We start from the raw sequence: 22,521 nt of genomic DNA, 5'->3' as shown, positions 1-22,521 counted from the left end.
TGTCTGTGTTATTCGTCGAATGTTGGGCAATCCTTGGTTTGAACCAGGGGCAAGTTTGACAAAAGTGCCAACGCCCTAAAATGGCTCTTATCTCGACTTTTAGATCAATCATTTGGTCTACTCTAGTACAAGATGTTTCCATAGTAGTCCATTTGAATGAAGTATCGGTCTGAAACATTAGTCATAAACTTCCCTGTCATAAAAAGGGTGCTATTTTCATGAATATTTCGTTTAGCTGGGCTACTACTGATTTTATATTGGGTCAAAGTAGACTACAATTTTAGTAAGAGCTAAGAGCAGTTTTTGGGCTAAAGCCGGTTCGTAAACCTGTTCGCAGGGTGGATCCAGGTTGTATTCACACCCAGCATACAGGACTATCCTTGGTTTGAACCAGGATTGGTCCAATCTGTGTTTTAACCGAAAAGAAATTACTACATTGGAAATGTTTGTATTCCTTTATTTTAAGATTAAAAGTTTTGGCTTTCATAGGTGCTGAAGATTTTCCTGTTCGGTGTTATAACTTATTGACGCTTGTGACTAAACGTAATTAAATATAGTTGTACGAGATTCCTTACAAAATTGATATCTTACTGAGCGACTGAAAGGAGGCATTTTAAGTTTAAGACCTTTATTGAAAGGGGGAATGGTTTACTTCGGCTTTTTATGTACAGACACAGATGTGTCTGTACATATTGCCATCACCTGCGTCTGTCGTCGCCGTCGCCGTCCCTGTCGCCGTCGCCGTCGCCGTCGCCGTGCACTTTCATCGTTAACACGATAAGTGGAAGACAGTTTTACTTTTTGGCTTTATATTTACAGAGCTGATGAATATTCATAAAACGCAGGTCAAGTTCGAAAATCAGCATGTTTGGGCAATTATTGTAGTATTTATGCTGTGTTTTCACTTTTTAGCATATATGCAACACTGTTAACACATTTCAAGGAAAACCGATAGGCCTGTTGTCATGAAACTCACAGGAGTAATTAATCTTTCTAAAACGCAGATCAAGTTCGAAAATCGGCATGATCGGGCCACTATTTTAGTAGTTATGCTGTTTTTTTCACTTTTCAGCATATGTGCAACACTGTTAACACATTTCAAGGAAAACCGATAGACCTGTTGTCATGAAACTCACAGGAGTAATTAATCTTACTAAAATGCAGGTCAAGTTCGAAAATCAGCATAATCAGGCCATTATTTTATAAGTTATGCTGTTTTTAAACATTTCCTCAGATTCAATTCTTAGGCATGTTAACAGTCTCATTATTTAACTAATAAGATTTGTAAAAGTGTTTGTTTGACATTTCCTGCATCTTTACAACATTGTTAGTTGATTTTGTAAAAATGATGGTAAACTTGTTATTGTGTATTGTGTAATAAAGTTTCAAAAATGGAAATAAACTCATATCATTGCAGTTTGTAAGATTCAATCATTCACTATGTTCAGAAACTCAGAATGGAGGAAATTGGACTTTTGACACTGTTCTATTGATATTTTTCACATCTCATCAATTTTCTTAGTTGATCATATAAAAATGGCAGTAAACTGTTAATTTTGTTTTATGTTAAAAAAGTGTTAAAAATGGAAATAAACCCATTTCAGAATAGTGCTGTCTTGTTTACATTTTGGCATTTTCAAGTTGTGACTTTGAAGTTCCATGGGCCTGAAGACCTTTGCTAGTCAAATTTTCTGAATATCCATAATACTAATATTTTATTATTAAAAATTGATGGTCATTATGCTGTTAAACGTTATGTAATATTGCATCAAAATTTGGAAAAAAATATTTTGGGCACTGCTCCCATGATGACCATTTAAGAAAAATCATGTCACTTACTGTTCTCAAACTTACAGGAAAGAAACATGGGACTAAAATACAGCTTCAGTAGGCAATGCAGTCTGTTTGGTAATTCTTTCTGCTAGTTAAACATTTTTTTTTTTAATGAAAATTTAATTTTTCACATATTGGCATTTTCAAGGTGTGACTTTGAAGTTCCATGGGCTTGAAGACCCATGCTAGTCACATTTTCTGAAAATCCATGATACGTATATTTTATTATTAAAAATTGATGGTCATTATGCTGTTAACCATTATGTAATATTGCATCAGAATAGAAGAAAACACAATTTTGGGTGCTGCTGCCATAATGACCATTATGGGAAAACCATGTTAGTGATGATTGCCAAATGTTCAAAAAAGAAATACAGGACTAAAATGCAGCCTGAGTTGGAAAAGCAGTCTAATTGGCTTCTTTTTCTGGAAGTTATACATTTTCAAAGTGTGAACTTGAAATGCCATGGGCCTGAAGCCTTATGTTTGTTACAAATTTTACTTACATTGGTATTACCTGTTGAGCATAATTAAAATTTGATGTTGAATTTGCAGTTTAACATAATGTACTTTTGCATCAGAATTGACAGTAGCCTATTTTGTGCATAGTTATTTCCTGCTTTTTGTCTGTACATTTGACAGCTTTGCTGCCTTGTTTTTCAAAGACGTAAAAATACGTGTGATGCTGTTGTCGAGTGCTCATGTTCTTTTTTTTTCTTGTTCTATAAATTTAAGTTTTGTACAGCTTGTTCCAGAGAGTAAACTGTGTTACCTGAGCACGCTCACACAAGTGGTAAAATTAAGTATATCTGTTGAATTAAAATGTATAATTCAAAAGTATTTAAGCTGCAGCACAGCTTAAATGAGACAGGGCTTACAGTTAAACAAAGATTGAGTGCATACGCTATATAACGTTGAAAGTTGGGAGTAGGCCTACTGGTCGAACTATTAGGAGCAGCGTTGCGTAGGCCTACTGTCAGAGGGATTGAGGGTCGCTTTCACCGTCGTTTTGGCCATATTGTAGCTAACGGTTTAAAAAGCCTTGGTTTTGTTCGCCCTATCGACAGTTTTTCACGATTGTTCAGTATCAGCTTAACCTTACATGGATTCAAATCGCTGTATTCAAACGCATTGTCTATTTTCCCCCATTTTATGCGGGCGGCCCTGACTGTCATGTACAGTGTATTATCATCCCGCTCCGAGGCTTCGGGAATATTCTAAAATTGTAAGTTTTTTTACATTCTTCTAAAACTCATCAGGAATTGCTGTGTTTTAAAAATGAAATTTTTAATGTCTATCTTCATATTCATACTGATGAAATTCATATTAATATCCAAAACTGCATTCAAATGTAGATCGCTCGCCGACCAATACGTTGTTATGGCCAAGCATGGCTTTTAAAGTTCAGCCTGGTACTCCGACTAAAAAAAAGTAAGATGCCCCGCGTGTTCAAAACTGACCCATTACATAACACGTGGTGTCATGCGCAGGGCAGCAAACCAGGTCGAAGCACTTGTGTGACGTCATATCCCCCAGAGACCAGCATCTTAATTGTAAAAAATATTGGTCAACGTAATTAGACGTTTTGCACTTACTCCCAGAAAGTCAAACCGATAACTTAAATTGACCAATGAAAATAATAATTAAACAGTTTTAGGGGCATTTATCCTTTTCTTTTCTTCTTTATTTCTTTAATGATACTATGATCTCCCCTTCCTGTCATAGTCTGGAGAATGAAAAGGTCAGTGTGTCTAGATTGACCGGGGTTAAAAAATACATTTTGCTTGGTCTTTACAAACAGATAGGTCTCTCCGCTCGATGCGGTGACGGGACTCTTGACCTCTTGGTGATTTATCATCCTGTCATTTTTCATGACACACACAGGGTGGACAGGGCAATGAACCAACAGAACAATACGTATTGGATTACTTTCCTTCCCAGGAGGATTACTCTGAGAGAATGAGGTAAGTGCTTGGACTCGGCTAGACACTTGAAGTGCTATGCACTTGAAGAATGAAGACATTGAACGAGGAGTGGTTTTGAGCAAGTGGTTTTTAGCTAGGTAGCTTTAAACAGCTAAGTATCTCTGAACAAAACAAACGCTTTCTCCTTTTATTAGTTGATTAGTCAAGGATATCAGTTGATCAGCCTAAGTTAAAGTCACACATTTCGATATCACGTCTTTCGCACAAACCCTCTGAACCTAAAATCACCGCTGCCTGAAGACAGACAGACGGGAAGTACCAGGTTGCGGGAACATCAGTGACACGGTACGCCCGCCGAGATCGCGAGCCTGGTAAAGTTTTGTGAACTCTTAGCTAGTTGTAAACGAATTTTTTTTATTTTCCTGTATATAAATATCGATAGAAGAGAAAGTCTGTTTTCGGTGGTACTTGAAGGTAGGACTGCATGCACCGTTTCTAGTACTAGCAGCTAGTTATTTTACCCTGAACAGTGGGTTAGTTCAACTTTGTTTTCACATGCCCTCTCGTTGAATAATTGGTTCATTTCCACGCTGATGGTGCGAAACGGGAATGCAGGTGGTCGTTCGAGCCAATTAAATAAAAAAAGCAAATGATTATTTTCTTTAGATGACGGTACTGACAGCTGCGGTTAATAATTTATGAAATATTATAGGTTGTTAATAGCTGAACACTGTCGGTACAGGTGATCACTGACCTTCATAAATAATTGCATATATAAGGCATTCTTTTATCACAAGTGATATAAAACAGCAAGTATACTAACGTCTTTCCAGAGCGCTCTATGGAGTCATTTATTTTAATTTGATACACTATGATGTCATATTTTTGTTAAGAATGTTGTTGAATTGGTTGCTGGAGAAAGGATCAAGTAATCACACACAAAGTTCTTAAGCTAGAAATGCGTTTTATGATAGACGGGAATGTAGAAAAACACCAATGAATATGCAAATAGTTCAGCAAAATAGTGCAAATGTAAATATTAGCCATCCTGATAGCCATTGTGGTAGGTGTTCTGTATGTTGCGCAGACTAATTGTGTTTATTTAGCATGATAATGAAGACGTGCATGTATTCGAATGGTTACTGAGTGCCACTTTATCCAGCGTGTGTTATATTTTCAAAACAATAACAATATTTTCATAGCTTTTCAAAGGGAATGGTAATTCTTGACTTTGTTGCATTTTGGGATGAATGTTTGGTGGTGTGAAAAATGCTTTCACCGCTACGGATTTCAGATGGTCGATCTAAATATTTCCAAATGAAAACCATCCTAGGTTGTCGTCAGCGATTGGTAGTTTTGTTTAGCCTAAGCAAATTTCTCTCACGTGTTTTTACATTTTTCATAGGCGTAACTGTTTTTTGTTTTTTGTTTTTTTTAATTTTGACTCTCAAATGTGAAGAGAAATTGTTTGGTATTATAAGCATTCAACACTCCGAATTTTACTTTGCAGCTACATATACATGTATTTTTTTTATTTCAACACTTAACGCAATCATCACAATATGATAGTGTCTTTGTGATTTTTATTCATTTCCATAAAGCACAATATCGTAGTTGTTAAGAGAGTATGGCTCGTTCTTAATATTACTTGTGTTAGATGGGATTAATATCAGTATTCTCCTTTTGTAAAAAAAAAATTAACTGTAACGCTGTCTTGGTTTTACTTTCTTTCTCTCTCTCTCTCTTTTAATTTTTATTACTCATTAAAGAAATACAGAGTGAGAAAATAAGACAAAGCGTGAATCGTGTAATTCATTCAAAAATGTACCTTTCTTTTTTTCTCTGAAATATTTTTTCTATAGTAACACTTTCTTAATTACATGTGAAGTTATTTTTCATTCACATATTTTTTTTCATTTCATATCAACGCAAAATAAATAAACAAAAAAAAAACAAATTAATTAAATAACAAATAAATAAATAGATAAGTTTATCTGCGCTCAATGCATTTTTTTGTTCTTGTGCCTACAGCTAAAAAATATTGATTAACGTTATTGAAAACAGTTATTGAATATTTTTTTATCATTTCCCGCATTTGTTTAGAGTATAAATGTTTAAAAGGAACAAGTTAATAGCTTTGACAAATAAAACTGTTCTGCGATTGTTCTTCTATGTCCCATATTGTCAAAATTTGGCGGTTTTCTAAGAAGTACCAAAATATCAGTCAGAGAGGATTCGACCGAAAACTAAACAATAAATCTGAGAATCTGTTTGATAAATATGAAGTACACAAATGTGTGTAAGGGAAAATGTCGAAAATACGCTCAAAATTATTTGTTTAATGTATTTTTAAATACTTAACATGTTGCTTTCATGCCTATTGACTTCTTTGAAATTTTTGTTTTGTCATTTTGTTATTTTTGAACCTTAAACCTCAAGCTAAAACGTGTGTTTTGTGTTTAACAGTCTTTTAGGTACGAATATTCTGTTATTTGTAAATAGCATTTGAAATGAAATTAGTTTTATCTGCTGCTTTCCAACAATTTTATCGATTGTTTGCATATTTGTTTTACTAACAATTTAGCAAATGTCCACTACTATACACAAATATGTCTTTTAAAACCTAGAAAGAGCACAAAAGGTTCTTTTTTACTAAGATATTTGAACATATTTTACTCACTAATTCTTCGCACTTTTATGTACTGTCCAAGGAGAAATTTTTGCCTATAGGCCTACTTGGCAGAGAGTAGCCTTCAAATACGAAAATAGATTATTGTATTTTTTTTCATATCTTTGATTTTTGGCAAAAAGCGTTTGAAATTGGGAGAATTAGATAATAAACTTCGACTCACTTTAAACGTTTAAAATGTCATCCTTCAAAATTGGTGAAACATCTGAATTTTTTAAATAAAAAATGCACTTTTCTCTTAAATCAAACCATTGTAGTAAAATACATTGCAATTACAGTAACGCTGATGTTTTTTAACAAAATTGCAAAATTGCTTTCTAAATTTCAAAAAGCGCTTTTAAGCTGTAAAAATGAATATTTCAAGAAATTTACTTGAAAAGCAAAAATCACTTTTTAAAATTCTCTGCTATGTGTCACTTTATTATTGGGCGAAAACCAACAAAGTTATTTATATATATTTTTTTTTTATTTATTTGTCATTTTACAACCAAGAGAAAACGAGTGTGTCATTTCCATTTATTTCACAACATAAAAAATGGACAATATTCTAATATTCTTCAAGACGTCTCTTGACTTTTTGCACTGAGTCTTCGGTTGTATATAGATTTTGACATTCACAATATTTTCTTTATATTGGCATTGTACGCAAAGCCATGTTATAAACAAACTAGGCTGCATGTCCGGACTAAAAATACCCATCACTTACAAACAAATATTTAACTCCCTCCTAAATTCTTATTTTGCTCAATTCATATGACAATATGGTACACCGTTTGTCAAGTTTATACTGGTGACCAAAGAAAAGAAGAAAAAAGAAATGAACTTTTGACCTTGGCGAATGAATCATAATGGTGGTCTAACCGGTGTCTTTTGTCCGCAAAAGGGTCACCCCGGGTAAAGTTCTAGGTGGTTGTGTAGACAGAAGAGGGCCATGTCTATGTCCTGAGCCATATTATGGCAAAATATATTTAGTTGGTGTAATGTGTTACCCACAAGTGTTCATATGTGTCTTGAACAAATTCCAATGCTGCTGTAGCTCAGGGGAAATGGGAGGATGATGCATAAGCTAAATAGTCTTTAAATGTGCATCATTGAAAAATTTGAATTCATTAGCATGTGGAATGGGAGTTAAGGATATGTATAAGTTTGTTTCACCAACGTGATGCTGGTAAATAAAAGACGGAGGCTTTGTTGATAACGAGGAATTAATAAAATTTTTGTGATCCTTTGTAACAGCAAGTTGTTCACGAAGATTTTTTATAACAATCAAGCAAAAAATAAAACTCATTATTATTATTATTATTATTATTATTATTATTATTATTATTGAAATGCATTTATGCACAAATATTTCGTATGTTTTTAGAATGAAATTAGAATTGGCATTTTTATATGATTAAAAAAACCACTTAAGGCTTAAAGACAATTTGACCTTTTGCCTTATTTTCACAAGTAGAAAAAATCTTTATAACGCGTGTGATCTTTCACTGGGAATATTTTGACAAATTAGTGACTCGGACTTTTAAAAACGACCGCCTATTTGTTGTATGTTTGAAATAACTTTTGGTCAGTTAGTGAAAGGCTTCAAAAATAGGAGAAAAAAACGAAAAACCATTTGCAGTCACTTAGAATTGATAAAAAATACATCGTTTGTCCCAGGATATTGATTTGGGGCACCTGTTAACGATGCATTAGGCTACACGATGAAAATACGTGTACCCGCGTACCTTGTTGGAGAATGCATGTCGTCATAAGTGCCCTGATGCTACACGTGTATAAAAGAAGATGTAAGTTTAGGTCGAAATATGAAACATTTAGATGCAGAATGATAAGTGTGGGTAAAAGGCAATAGCGAGGCGTCTCTTTAAATGATTGATTGGCTGACACAGTAGATAACTTGATTATAGCAGGGCTATTCTGAATTATAACACGCTATAACTTGTTTACATTTTATCATTTGCTGATCTGAGATTGAGAGGAGGCCATATATTTGTGTGTGTGCGTGCGTGTGTGTGTGTGCGTGAGTGTGTGTCCACTGTCCCAGCTTCACTATAGGAAGGCAGGCCATCTTCCAAAATTTAAAAGAAACGGATAGCAGTAACGCATATGTACAATTGTACAGGTAAAATATACATGTAAAATGTATTCCATCAAGAGACCATCAAAACGCTAGAATCAATAAAGAAATAATTTTGATACTTGTACCATCACACCTACACAGATGTTATGCAAGTTATGCGGTCAGTATCGAAAACAATCACAGACTAATTGAGTAGAAAAAAACGTTTACTGTGGGAATTGTGAAAATCCACGTTAAGATGTGATTCACATGTGAGAACTACTTTTTTTTTCTTGTTAAGCTGCAGTAATAAGTATAAATAAACGCCAATGATCGGGCATTTCTTGAATTCTCTAGCCCACCATTCAAAGCGGTTGCGTCTGAGCTGATTGGTTTTTAACTAGGTTAATTACTGAAACAAACTCTCGGGCAAGGACTGTGTATTTAATGTGAAAAGACACTGAAATTATTTGAGTTTGGCCCATATCTTGTATCTTGTATTTGAAATATCTGTAGGAACTGAATTACGAAATGTGATGATGATTTCAGAAAAAGTACTGATTTTGTTGTACATTCTGATGAATATTGTTCATGCAATGTGCAAGTCAATAAAATGGTAGAGACATTTATGAGTACACATCAGTACGAGTTACTCGTGGACACTTTTATCATTATAATTTTGTCATTCTTTATTGACAAAAGCAGAGAAATTGTCTTTCGAGTTAAGATAGAATTTAAATGGGACAACCTGAAAATAGCAACAGCAAAAGCAAAATGGCACACAGTAAAATGTTGATATGTAGTTGTTTTATTCAATACAAATAAAATGTAATATAAATAAGACTATTCCAACTAGCTGTTATCTGTATTTCATGAAAATGAATCTTGTCGTATAAGGAAGTCCGTGTCTAGTTGACTTCGAGAACCGCAATCAATGTAGCTATCGATTAGATGGTGCACGTAGTTACCTCTATTAAGAAAACTGCCTCAATTCAAGTTAGACTAAGTGGAAGTGATGTGTCCGGAACCCGCTTGGGTCAGTGCACGGCTAGCTACAACGATGGACATTCAATACTGGAGAAAGAGTCTTGGTTGCAACGTGAACTGGCAGGGGAACAAAGGACTCTTTAGGTTACTTTAACTGGACGTCCCTTCGCTTTTCTTTCGTTTTGCGGTTAAAAATGCACAAACATGACCTTAGATATCCCCAAGATAGTCCACTTATGGGGTCTTATTCTATGTTTTGTTCCCATTCTTTTGTTCTTTCTATTTTACACCTCTTTTGAAAAAAAAAGCTTATTACAGCTTAGATGAAGTATTTATAGCGTTTCTTGATGTTTCAGTACTTGGCAGTTTTCAATTTTTAACCCCCCAAACTTATTTTTTGAGGTGGTTTATGGTTTCTGCAAGGGACTTGGTACCCATTGTGAATTATGTTTTCTTTGATATGAAGATTCAATTTTTTATGGTTTTATCAAAAGAAATGCGATATTATTCCTTAATGCTGTTTCATTTTACTCGAATGTTTTGATTTCTATATTCCTGTATAAGCCAACTTAATAAGCAGGCTCGTAGAGAGGAAGGTTAAAATATAATGTTAATATTCACTACAATATTGAACTTGAGGTGACTATGAAATACGCCTGTAGACGGTAAATACCGGAGATATCAAAGGCACAACTATGCGTTTTGGTATTGAGTTTGGTATAACTAACTGTTTTGGTATTGGGCATGTTTAAAGCAACTCATTTTCTTTCTAAAATAATTTGGTATTTACTCCTCTGCGTGCAATCTCGAAAGCAGATCAATAGGCAATTGCAAACCAATTGTATTGCGGTAAAGTCCATTCATCGCTTCTTTCTGCCGGGTTATGTGAAATGCAGCTATATATGGACCTGTGGTTCAACAAAGCACTTCTTAAGTAATATCGATTATCGGGGACTTAGAAATTTTTTGCCTTAATTTTATAAAATCTAAGAGATTTCCTTCTTTTCAGGTAGCTTACAGTCTATTTTATGCCAGCATAGAAATCTTTGGAAGAACAAAATTATGACTGCAGTTTAGATTGCTACAACAGAATGCAAACGACAGCGTACTAATCTCAATTTTACTTATTATTTTTTTAATTTTGTTCAATTTAAATTAATTTATTTATTTACTTATTAAGTAGTCATGTGAAGCAATCAATTGGGATTAGTGTATGAACTTTGGCGGCGAAAAAAATACTACATATCCCGACTGTATTCAATAAACCTCAATATAACTTGCATGTTAACGTTATATCGAGTTGCAAACTCAGAAATGTTCAATGAAGAAACGTTGACTAGGGTCAAATAAAGAATTATATTTAGTTCCTTCCAATTTCCTTGGCATATAAATAATACGACTTTGGTGTAGGCGTAGTAATCTCATAAATTAAAAGGGTGCTACGAACTGTACCCTTTGACATGGAAACTAATGAAAAAGAAGATAGTGGGCATTGACTTTAAAACAGTTTATCCCTTTAAAGAAACTCATTGATGAGATGCGTTTTTGAAGTTATCGATATCATTCATTTCGGTTTTTTGCCAAATATGTTTTATAGATTTGGCCAAGAAAGCTCATCACCAGGTAAATGTGTTATCTTATGTATAATAATAGATTAATCTTGACACTTAGTAACATCCTGGAAATTCTTATGATATCATCAATCTTAATATCAGAGGTTTGTCATTGAATCAGACAGCCACAATAAATAATTGTGTACACGCCAGGAACAAGTACATTGAATTATTGAATGACCATTTCTTGAGTTTCATCGGAAAGAATCTACAACAACAGGGCGGGTATATTTATATATTGAAGGGTTTTTTCCGGAGGCAAGTTGACATAGTATGCACATGTATCAGCTTGAAGTATTCTACCTACATAATATCACAAACTAAAACCGTGGAACGTGCATCTAATGGGTACATTTACTTCAATTCAATAAAATTCATTAACTTGACTACTTGTTATTTCTGAGGCATATAATTTTCATAAATTAATAATAAAAAACAAACTTTTTAGGTGTCCATTAAAAACAAAAGCTCTCGAAAAGCTAAAGCGGAATGATGACTTTTGTTATCTGTTTCAAAAGGTAATTGATTAACCAGTCTTCAGCACATTGATATACTGGTCTTGCTCTCTTCTTGCTGTGTAATATATGCCCTAACCTCTGCCAGAGTTATACATGTATCTTTGATTTATTTATATGTAGTGAAATATGACTGCCTAAGAATAGCTGAACTAAGGAGTGCGCGGGATAAAAGACCAATCATTGGATCTCAAGTCGTGGATTTTGAATCCACTTGATCTTCTCGAAATGAGACGCAATATGTTCGAAATGTTCTTATGTAATATGTTAATAGTAATAAATAAATAAATGAATAAATAAATAAATAAATGAATTAATAAGAAAGCTTATACAAAGACTTGCGTCAATGATACCGTTTCATACATTGATATGCAAACATGATAGATATATACTAAGTTACTATAATTTAAAAGATGCAAATTATAGCGAGTACTTGGGTCAAATAATTCCGACTAGGTCCAAGCAAATGCCACCACAGTGTTTCAAATAGTATAACTTAAAGAAAATATTACCGGGTTACATTATCTCCCCCTAAAAATATTGTATATATGTAATTTCAAGAATTGGTATGTGAATTATTTGTTAGAAATTCGTACTAAAAGTTTAGGGCGTTTACTATGATATATATCTTGGGAAGTATGAAGCATGGTGTACCTAAAATAAGTACATAGATAAAATCAGGTACTGGAAAAGTTGTATGAAATAGACTCAGTATCTTTATAATTACCTATTGATGATGAATGCAGCTCAGCCCTTCTTCGGAAAGGCCAAGAATAAATACATTTAGCAAATGTTATAGTCATATGTTCAGCGTTTTGCTGTTCATCAGTGTGACAAATTTTGTCTTTGGATGCTACGACGCTCATATGATTTTGCACCATTCCCATCCTACTTTTCGTTCGGACAGAGTCGACGACAGTTTTGAAGAAGGCCATCACCCAAAAGGTCACGAAACGCTTATTCGGCCATTGATATTTTTACCATTTTTGTATTGAGTTTTGTCTGGACGAAATTTACACTTTCCAGAAGCAACACAATGTTGTAGTTATATGCAAAACTAAATATGGCACATGACAAAAGACTGCCTCACAATTTATTAATTTTTGTGTTTGAACGTAACAAAGAATACAAAGTAATGTATCATCTTTTAGATCATGTCATTATTTTTTTCTTTTTTGTGTATCCATTTATTTGAACTTCTTTTTTTGTCAAAACAGTTTTAAATAAAACAGTGCGCGGAAAACCTTGACGTGCACTTGGGTCTAGCCACCCAACTGTGTTGTTACTCGTCTTTATCCAACACTGAAGATTGAGAAAAATCCCTCTTTTTATCACAATTCCTTTTACCTTTTCATTTGCAGATGTATGGCAGCAGGACAGCCAACAGTGTACAGAGGTCATCCAAAGGTCACCAGGTCGGTACTGCTCTTAAAAGTCCAGGCAATTTATAAAACTTTATGCATCTCGTCATATACATATACGGGTTTGGTGATTATTTTGATGAGGGTTCCCTTATTTTTTATTTTTTCACATGCAATTTATGGTAGGTAATTGCTGAATCCGAAGATGAAACGAAATCGCAATTTTGAAAATGGATGTTATTCAGTTTATATCTTTTTGTTGAACATTTTCGGCCTCTGCTATTTGATTTGTTATGACTGGTCAAATAAGGTTACTCCTCAACACTGTCGTTTTCATGATATAATAACTGCTCAGTGATCGTGAGGCTGTTTAAGTACGAAAATAATCTTTCATGTTCTGTGCAGGGTTTCTATTGGCGTTTACGCTAGTAAAGACAAAGGGGATGAAAACAAAGATTGACATAGAATTAACCATGGACGCCAATAAAAGTTCGTGACAAAGATAAATATGTTTAGAAAATGGCTATTTGAAACCGGTTAAGATGCAAGACCAGTTCCTTCTTTGAGAGGTAGACAAATGGCACTAATCGATACATATTATTTTGGGGAAATTAAAGATGCCCTTCATGAAAAATGCCTAATACTATTAGGAAGGGTAAATGTATCCACTATATAACAACAGTAATTTACAATCCCAATAAATGTAAGAGAGTATAGCAAGCAAGTGTAAGGCATTTATGCTAGACCAACAGGAAGAGAATCCATGCTGTTATTGGATTAATAAATATCATATTTACGAAGAGCGATCAAGTTTATCTCTGGCATACGTTCACTGACGTTGAAATAGAATAAGACAGACTTCGTTAATTGATCTGTTCGCTTTTTCATCTGTTCTCTTCAAATTTCTCATGTTTTGTGTTAAAATGTAGATTATTATAAATAAATAAATAAATGAATAAATAAATAAATAAATAAGAAAAAATGTGCTTAAGATAAGCAGATAATTAGATTCAATGAACAACAATTAATAAACGTTACATTAAATGTAAGGTAACGTTAAATCAGACTTAAATTTAACAAGGAGGTGACCTAAATTTTATGGCAGTGCCAAATACCCAGGCATGAAGAAATATTTTTCCATATGTCAGTTTTAAAGCAAGGATAAGGGTGATGCTTTTTAAATCCAGCTGATCTACGCGTCTCTGTGTCCTTCCCGTATATTAGATTGAATTCCGGACCCAGTTTATGTGGCAGAATACACAATGAATAGTAGTTAACTGTGTTTTCTTTTCAAATATCATTTCAGCGTCCAGTGCTGTACGATTTAATTTCTCTCTTTATTATATTTTACTTTAATCTATTAGTACTATAATTTTGTTCACGAGATTTGAGCACCGAAGTCTACGTAATACATTTCAACATTTATAGAAAGAAACAATACATTTATTTATTTATTTATTTATTTCATAGGAAATGGTCAGTGCACTTTGGTTCTACACAAGAATAAAGTGGAATAAAGCGAATTTTGTGGCTGTATTTTATTTATTTTGTTTCCTCATCGCCGGGACGAAATTATAATGCGTGCCAGAAAGTAAAGCATTTTTAATATATCATTTGCACCAGACCTATTTTATTTTTGAAACTTTTTAGTCTTCCTATTTGCCTCAGTTAATAGGGGCAAATTCGCTGGGTACCGTTGTTAGTTATTTGGTGTTTACGTATAATAGGCAAATTAATTTTGGATGAAAGAATTTGGTCTTAGACATTTCCTCCTAGAGTAATACTTAAATACTCGTACAAATTTTTTGTAGTACACATTTTTTGTAATATTGTGATATTTTCTTTGTGACTTTTTACGACGAACTCTCTTAAAGATATATTGAATATTACAACGCTTCCAAATTCGTATGTTTGCATATTGACACATTTGGTATTGAACCGTCGCCTGTGTATATTTTAATATAACACGTGTCCCAAAAGGTATAAAATATCCATTGTCAGTTTTATACATAATAATATTGTACTGCTGTAGCTTTGGGCAGATGCCAGGTCACAACGTCCCAGCGCAAACTATTTCGGGTATTTTTTATTGCTTTGTACCAATTTTATTTGTTGTTGCCATACAATGAAAGATGAATTTACGGTTTACTGCGCAGCCAAAACCATGGAAAGGTCACTCATAAATGATTTAAATATGACGTGTTGCCTAAATCAGGCACTGGTAATTTTTTCCCAAAGGTCAAACAAAAATGTCCTCTTTCTTTCTGGTCACATGTGGGTCAGAGGTAGTGTAGTGTGCTCTGCCACATATGCTTGTAGCTTTATGATACAGTGCCGGCTTGCTACAGAATCCCTTAGCACCACGTTCGTGTAATGTTATTACAAATTTTCAGTGTTAGTTTGCTTCGATTATTTTTGTATGTAATTACGTTATATTATAGACTTTCACTATTTGGGTGACAAGGCACGGAGTGGCTGACAAACTTGATGTTCTTCTTTATGAATGAAATAAATTGACCTTTGGTCCGCACTGATCATTAATGTTGTTGGCAGTGCATCTGTTAACTATACTTCTTATAAAAAGCATATTTTCGCTAGTACTGCTTGATCTTACACTCCATTCCAAATTCACCTTAGATCTTTAAAGCATGCCATTAATTGCTTTGTTGCAATTGCAGCACGTAATACAACCAAATTGCTTTACTTGGCTGCCACTTAATTCTTCTAGTAACGCCCTTTAAGATGCGCTACATATTCTATCAAGTTGGTGTATCTCCTGGCTCACAGCCATTTGAAGCATTTTTTATTTTGGCAGTTACTTTTTGTTTAACAAGCATTTTGGGATTTTTTACTGCTTAGTTTTCTTTTGAAAGAACTCACATGTCAGAAATTGCCTTTACGGGCATATTGTATGTAGTAATCGTCTTGATATGCCTTTTTTCTTTTTTTTTCAGAGCAGCCCCAGCAATACCAGTTTAGTGTCAAGTGGATCTTTTTATATGCAGTATAAATCATTCATGTACATACCGTCTAGAGATTTGCCAGAATCAAAACATATTGTCGCAGAACATTAAAAAATAATGACCACCGGCACTATGTTCAAGTCAGCCGTTGGGTACCATGCAGGAACACGTAGCGCAGTGCCTGTTTCTTTAGATAGTTCATAAAGTTTTTATCTGCCAATTATCATAGTAGCAGGTCATATATGTGCCAAAGAAGATAAAGTCATTGTTCCATCTTGGTGAACAGAGAAGCCAGTTGAATGTTAACAGGGATTTGAACGCCATTCGCGCCTGGAGTGATGTTTAATGGCAAGGCGAATAGTAATGGTTGTATCATATATTATTTCCTATATAGTATTTCCTCTTTGAATAATGTATTTTTTACTCTAAACCATGTAACCCTTGGGATAGACTTCATTGTGCAAAATCAGCATTTCCTTTTATCACGCCAGGTGAATGTAGCTTTACCCGTTCTATGCAACAAATATAATTAATAAATTATCTTTTACTATTTTTCTGGTCATTCATGTCCATGCATTACTACAAAAGGATAAGCATTTTTTCCTAGATATCCTGAACACATAGCGATATTTTGATCTTTTTGTCATGTTCAAATAATCTCTTACTCACGATCTCGATATCATATTGATCAGAAAGAAGAAACACTAGATGTTGCCACCCATTTAATCAAAATCGATTCTATCAGTGTAAAATTTAATATTGAGGAGATTTTCATCGAATTCAACACAAACTTAATATTTATAAATAATCATGTTGATTCGAAAGCAAATGATGGAAAATAAATTGCCACCACCCGGTATATGTATTTTCCGCTTAGATAAACAAACGCATCCATATCGAACCATGATCTTTCATAACCGAACGAGCATTTTAATATATGTATAACACACGGGAAACTCGACAGTTAAACCACATCTGTTTATTGAGCTTTCCCCCATTTCAGCCTACATAAAGAATTCGTGCAAATTTGAAAAAAGAGCAACGCCACAACCCGCACACAGTAAAGCGAATGTGTAACTCGACACGTGAAACCGAAAATGAAAACCAATATTACGAAGCTGAAATCTGTTTTATACACATAATATAATAATAGAAGTTAAGGTGGCGTTTTTTACACGTACTAGAACATTTTTTTCTGAAAATCCCTGAAAAGTTTTGTTTATTACTTTAAAGACACCTGCAATTACTAAAGATAACAAATCTGCACAGTCTTACAACAGAGTGAAATATCTTAACAGCTTGCCCAACTAATGGCTCCATCTGCATTAACGAAAAATAATTATTATAATTGTGTACATATGCCTTCTATATAATTTTCGTATAAGTAACACGTAACGCCAAGGTTGTCATACGGTACTAAGTTTCCATATTACCTACAGAAAAATAACAATGCAGTGAAAGCAAATAATAAAAAGATGAAACCTGACCATGTCGAAATCTTTGTGTGAAATCAATCTGCACGTACTTGGACCCTGGTCCTAAAATCTACCAATACACCACACGCATTGAGTCACAAATATATTAAATTATTTACAAAAATATGGCACTGTCTTCACGAAAAAATCTGTTAATCAACTGCAGATCACGTCTAAAACAAACAGAACGTGTTTTTGAATATTAACGGACATTTTGATTATTAATGTTCCAAACAAAAATGGCATCAAGTTTTGTGTACATATGTTTAAAACCTTAATTTTGGAAAATAATCTTACTTTTGGAAAGCTCAAGTAAACATCCCTGCACATTGAGAACTTGTGTTTCTAAGAACAAACAGAAACAAAACAGACTAAATGTTTTCAGCTGAGAAACATTTTCTTCAATATCATGTCAAATTCTGTACATTACAACCCGTATGCTCCGTAGTGATAACAAGGGCTAGTAAATCTGTGGTACCCCAACTCCCTTCCTCATCAACACTTCTTATATCTTATTTGATTTGCAATAAATGCAGTGATAAAAGATTCAGTTTTCAGTTTTGTTCGCTGAAACTGCTCTTTGATGACTTTGACGAGAAATGTCATCATAGTGTGTTTCCAAGTCTTTCGAAAATAAAACTGATTTTCTGTCAAGCAAGGAGGTTCAAAACATCAGAAATGGTTGGTTATACAGAATACTATACAGAACTGTCTCATTTCAGACAAATTAATATTATTACTGTAATCTAAAATGATGTTTTAAAAACAAATATTAAAAACAACAACTATAAAGAGAAGAAGGCAAGTCGAAAATGTATGAATTTAAATGTGATTTAGAGCAGCAGGCATGTACATGTATATTTCATATTCAACATAAAACATCATAACCGCTGGAAATCCCAAAAAATATATACATGTATATTTCCATTACATTTAAAGACATGCGTGGGCGATTTTTTGGCCAAAAATACTCATCGAAACTGATTTTCACTTTATCCTCGCTACTTTACATATGTTGCCCTATATGAACGTTATCTCATTAATTCATTCAGAGCACTAAATTCAAACACGTTTCCCATGTTGAATCATTACCGGCATTTGCCTCTTTAAGTCCTTGCGTGTGATCTCAATTTCAGCCAATGAAGTCATTAAAATATGGGTCATTTCAATCATGGTATGGTTATCAATCATAAGATAAACTTAATTTTGATACCAGAAAAATCCGCCCACTATGCCTGTCAACTTATAAACAAAAACCTGAGCACAAAGGAGATTAACACGAGGTAGTTCTGTTATCCGCTGTGCCTCAGAGCGATACTGTTCGAATGTGTTTAAAAGGACCCCCTCCAACCACCAACAACAAGGTAGTGCGCTTATGTCTCCCTTCATGGCGCCATACTGGAAAGCGCCAGAGTCCTGAGGTTACACTCAACTTGGTGTACAATCATATTGACACAACGTTCCCTGGCTATTTGCATTATGAGAACTGACCCCAAATGACCTTCTCTCTCAAAAGCTTTATATTGGTGTATACCAACACGTCAAGCATTGGCTAGCTGGTCAACTATTTAGCACAGTAGTGAGGTAGTGGGTTTATTGGCGGATGTGTGGGTTAATGTATGTTTGTGTATGCGGTGTAAGTGCGTAAAACATAAAAATACAGAGCGAGAAATAACACGTCCAGGACCATATCGGTTGACAGTGAGTAATCTCAATTCAACCATGTTTGACACCAAGCATATTATTTACCTGGTGTTGACCCGACCGTATATGAACTAGCCCTATTCATATAGGCTCGGCAACAGGGACCATACATTGATCGTGACGCCTGGTTCAGTGCTTGCCTCCACTGGGTATATATATTCAGGTCATTTGAGGTTTCAGAGGGCCGTTTTGCCAACATGTCCATATTAATAACTTCACCACGCAAACACACACACACACACACATTTACTGGCCTCGGTGAGTTAGATGTTGCCATAGACACTTAGGTTACATCTTTTTTTTCTTAATTGATGCACATGGACTGACGTTGTGCTCAGTTTGGAATAGAATTCACTGGGATTCTTTTTTACTGCTTTTTATAGATTTATTTAAATGATAGAAAAAATGTAGAGGGTTCAAAGTGACCGGTGGAATTTTTTTTTAGTTTTTGGCCTGGAATATTAAGAAGACATTTCATAATAATTATGACATTTGGTTAATATTGAAATTTAGGTATAATATTTACTTGTGTTTTAATTATTGTTGAATTAAGGTCACGGTTTTATTTATTTTTTTCCAAGACAATGTTTATGTAACATTCTGGTATATGTGAAGAAAACAATTGTTATTTGAAGCAAAACGGAAATTACCTTTTCTTCACATTACTCGTTCTCTGAATAACACGAAAAAAATTTAAAATAAATTCGTAAAAGAAATCTCACGACTGTTTTTAAATGTTCAGTGTTCCATTGCATTATCAATGTTTTGAAACTCCTTGTAAAATACTCAAGAAAAAAGGTAAAAATAAACCGTAATATTTTAAATTCAGAAATCAGACGAGGAAACCCCATTGCACAAATGCACATCTACATATTTGCAGTCTAGAACTTGCATGTCCTACTGGTCTAAACCTATTAAAACGGATATATATCTACATATTTGGCTGGGTAAAAATATTACACACCTTAACCTACATGTTCTATTGGCTTAAACTTGATAAACACAAAGACACAACTTATGTTTGGGTGTGTAAATATATTTTTACTTTGTGGCTTATATTTTGTACTGGCTTGAAATTAGTTTTAAAAAAGCAGTGCGTAAAATATACTAATTCTATACTTAAACAACAGACAACTGAATTAAAAAAATATGACCCACTTTTTAAAACCGGGGTAACTGTTAAATAACTGTAAAAAAGACATAACACTAATAATGTACACATAAAGAAAAAAATTAAAATACTAAATATTACACCTACCCAATTAACTAGTAGAAGACGTCCTGAATAAATTCACAGTTGTATGACATCTGTAAAGATTCATTTTTGATTCTGGTCCTAAAAGAGAATGTTAGTGTATACAGTGAGGTATTTATGGTTTACGTCCCTGAAGTCACCCCCTCTGAACATGACCGTGTCATGGAGTCAATCGCAGCGTACCTGATGTAGGAATGGGAATATCTATATTCCTGAGCTGTAGCACTGTAAAGACTGGGCGTCTTCTCTCGATAAATGTCTAGCTGTTATACAACATGCATCGGAGTTTTGCAGTCTCATTTTTTAACGAGGCAACCTCTACTCTTAATTTGAGGTTTTCTTGCTCGAGAAATGCTGCCCTGATCGCAATCTCGTCCTCTTTGGCTCTTCTTGCGTCCCTTGACCGCTTGGCTGCCTCATTGTTCTTCCTACGTCTCTCCCAGTACGCCTGGTCTTTCTGTCCCTCAGGGAGTGTCCGAGGTTTCTTGCGGTTATTGTGAGTAGCATTAATGGGAAGGTGGGGAGATGATGAAGTGGATGAGATGGAGGACGTGGGGGAGGAGGGGGGTGGTTTGTCTCCCGATTCATGATCATCTTCGTCATCTATTTTACGCTGTAATACGCTATTCCGGTAAAGTCTAAATAATTCTTCAGAGGTAGCCGTGATACCTTCCAATCCTGGAGGTGCCCCGTTCATGCCCGGGATGCCATAGTAGCCCAGAGGTAGAGAGAGCGGATCCTTGGGGTATGACTTGAACGGTCTGGACGACTTTGACCCTTCTATAACTGCGTCTGGCACACACAAAGGTGATCCAGGCAGCATCATATTTGGTGGAAACCCATTCACAGGGAATCTCCCTGGAAACCCGTGGAACGCCGGATAGCCCGTCACTGGAACGGTCCCCGGGAGCGCCGTTTGAGGTTGACCCAGAACTGAGTGATACTCCGAGTCCGTACTGTAGACTGAAGCGCAGTTTTCTTCCCCTGAGATGCCATTTTCCTGAGGTTCTTTTTTAATATTACATGCTATATCTTCAATTTCTTCTTCCTGGTGCCTTTTTTTCATAGAAAAGTCCAGTGGCCCTTCATCCGCTTCATCGTCTGCATGTCCGTTTGTTATCCCATTGTATATGTCACTTTGTATAGTAGTTTGATCTAGCGCACTCGGGGGCTCTTGCTTGATTTCTGCCGGCACCCCATGTATGTGTTCTTGACCGTCCATATTACCTCTCATTGATACGGTTGTGATAGCGGGCATACACAACAAGCTAGTCTGAAACAAAAGGGATCAAAATAAGAAACCCCAGTTTCTCTTCCTCTGACCGCCATTTTGGCCATGCTCTTGAAATGTCCTTAATAGCGGATGAAAGTGAATACATTTTTCTTTCAAAGAAACCCCACCCATATGACCTCCTGGTATTAAAAGTGCACTGAACGGATGGTTAATTTATGAGTGCATTTCTTCCACCGATTTTTAACGAAAAGTATCGATAAAGTTATTTAATTTTCGGCTAACCTCCCTACCTCCTGTGCGCGTCAGATGTATACACGGCTCTGCGCAAAACACGTTAAACCAAATTGCAAAGCGAAGGCGAAGAGTAAAATTATTGTTACCCCTCTGAAGTATCTAAATACAAATATTTTGCCAAGCCAAGAGAGTTTTATTCGATTTTGGTATTCTTTATTTATTAGTTTACCGGTGCATTACAAAAAATTAAATATTAATTGAAAAGATCCGAGAAAAAGGAATAAACACTTAATCTATCGCACTCCAGCACCAAGTCGTTAATCTTGTCGAGAAATATATTTCAGACAAAGAATTTGAACAATTTCATTAACTTTGGATATGATAAGGGAAATAATATCATTTTACCTGTGTATGGCGCGTTTGTGACCCTCAGAACGCGACTTGTGCTCCTAGTCGTCAGTTGGATGACCAGTGTTCAGTTGTTGTCCGATGTTTTAACTTAGGTCGACCCGATCCGTTCACTTGGCCCGAGATGACGTCTTCATTGTGGTCAGCTTTTCCATGTAAGTACACTGTTCATTCACGTAATCCAAAATTAGGTATCCAATAGCGTGTTTTATGTGTACGTTCCGTAGCAGAGCTCATCGTCACTCCTTGTCTCGGACTTTTTGATT

At 34.9% G+C, this 22,521-nt stretch overlaps 1 protein-coding gene and 1 long non-coding RNA gene across 2 annotated transcripts; one reads left to right on the top strand and one right to left on the bottom strand.

The window, feature by feature from the left end:
* Positions 1-3,833: 3,833 nt before the first annotated feature.
* LOC106166350 (uncharacterized) lies at positions 3,834-16,495 on the top strand. Its single transcript, XR_015332704.1, has 3 exons — positions 3,834-3,895; positions 12,983-13,036; positions 15,937-16,495. It is a non-coding gene; the product is annotated as an uncharacterized LOC106166350 (long non-coding RNA).
* Positions 16,496-16,650: 155 nt separating this feature from the next.
* On the bottom strand, positions 16,651-22,521 carry LOC106166349 (uncharacterized). The gene is made up of 2 exons (XM_013544884.3): positions 22,253-22,521; positions 16,651-21,652 (listed from the first exon to the last, which is right to left on the bottom strand). The coding sequence occupies exon 2, from the start codon at positions 21,635-21,637 to the stop codon at positions 20,639-20,641; it is 999 nt and encodes a 332-aa protein (XP_013400338.1). The 5' UTR covers positions 21,638-21,652; positions 22,253-22,521; the 3' UTR covers positions 16,651-20,638.

This window comes from Lingula anatina, chromosome 2 (assembly GCF_051362555.1).
Source record: "Lingula anatina isolate TDL-2025a chromosome 2, LinAna3.0, whole genome shotgun sequence".
NCBI lineage: Eukaryota > Metazoa > Brachiopoda > Lingulata > Lingulida > Lingulidae > Lingula > Lingula anatina.
Note: the sequence above shows the minus strand (reverse complement) of the source record. Positions and strands in the feature narration are given on the sequence as shown.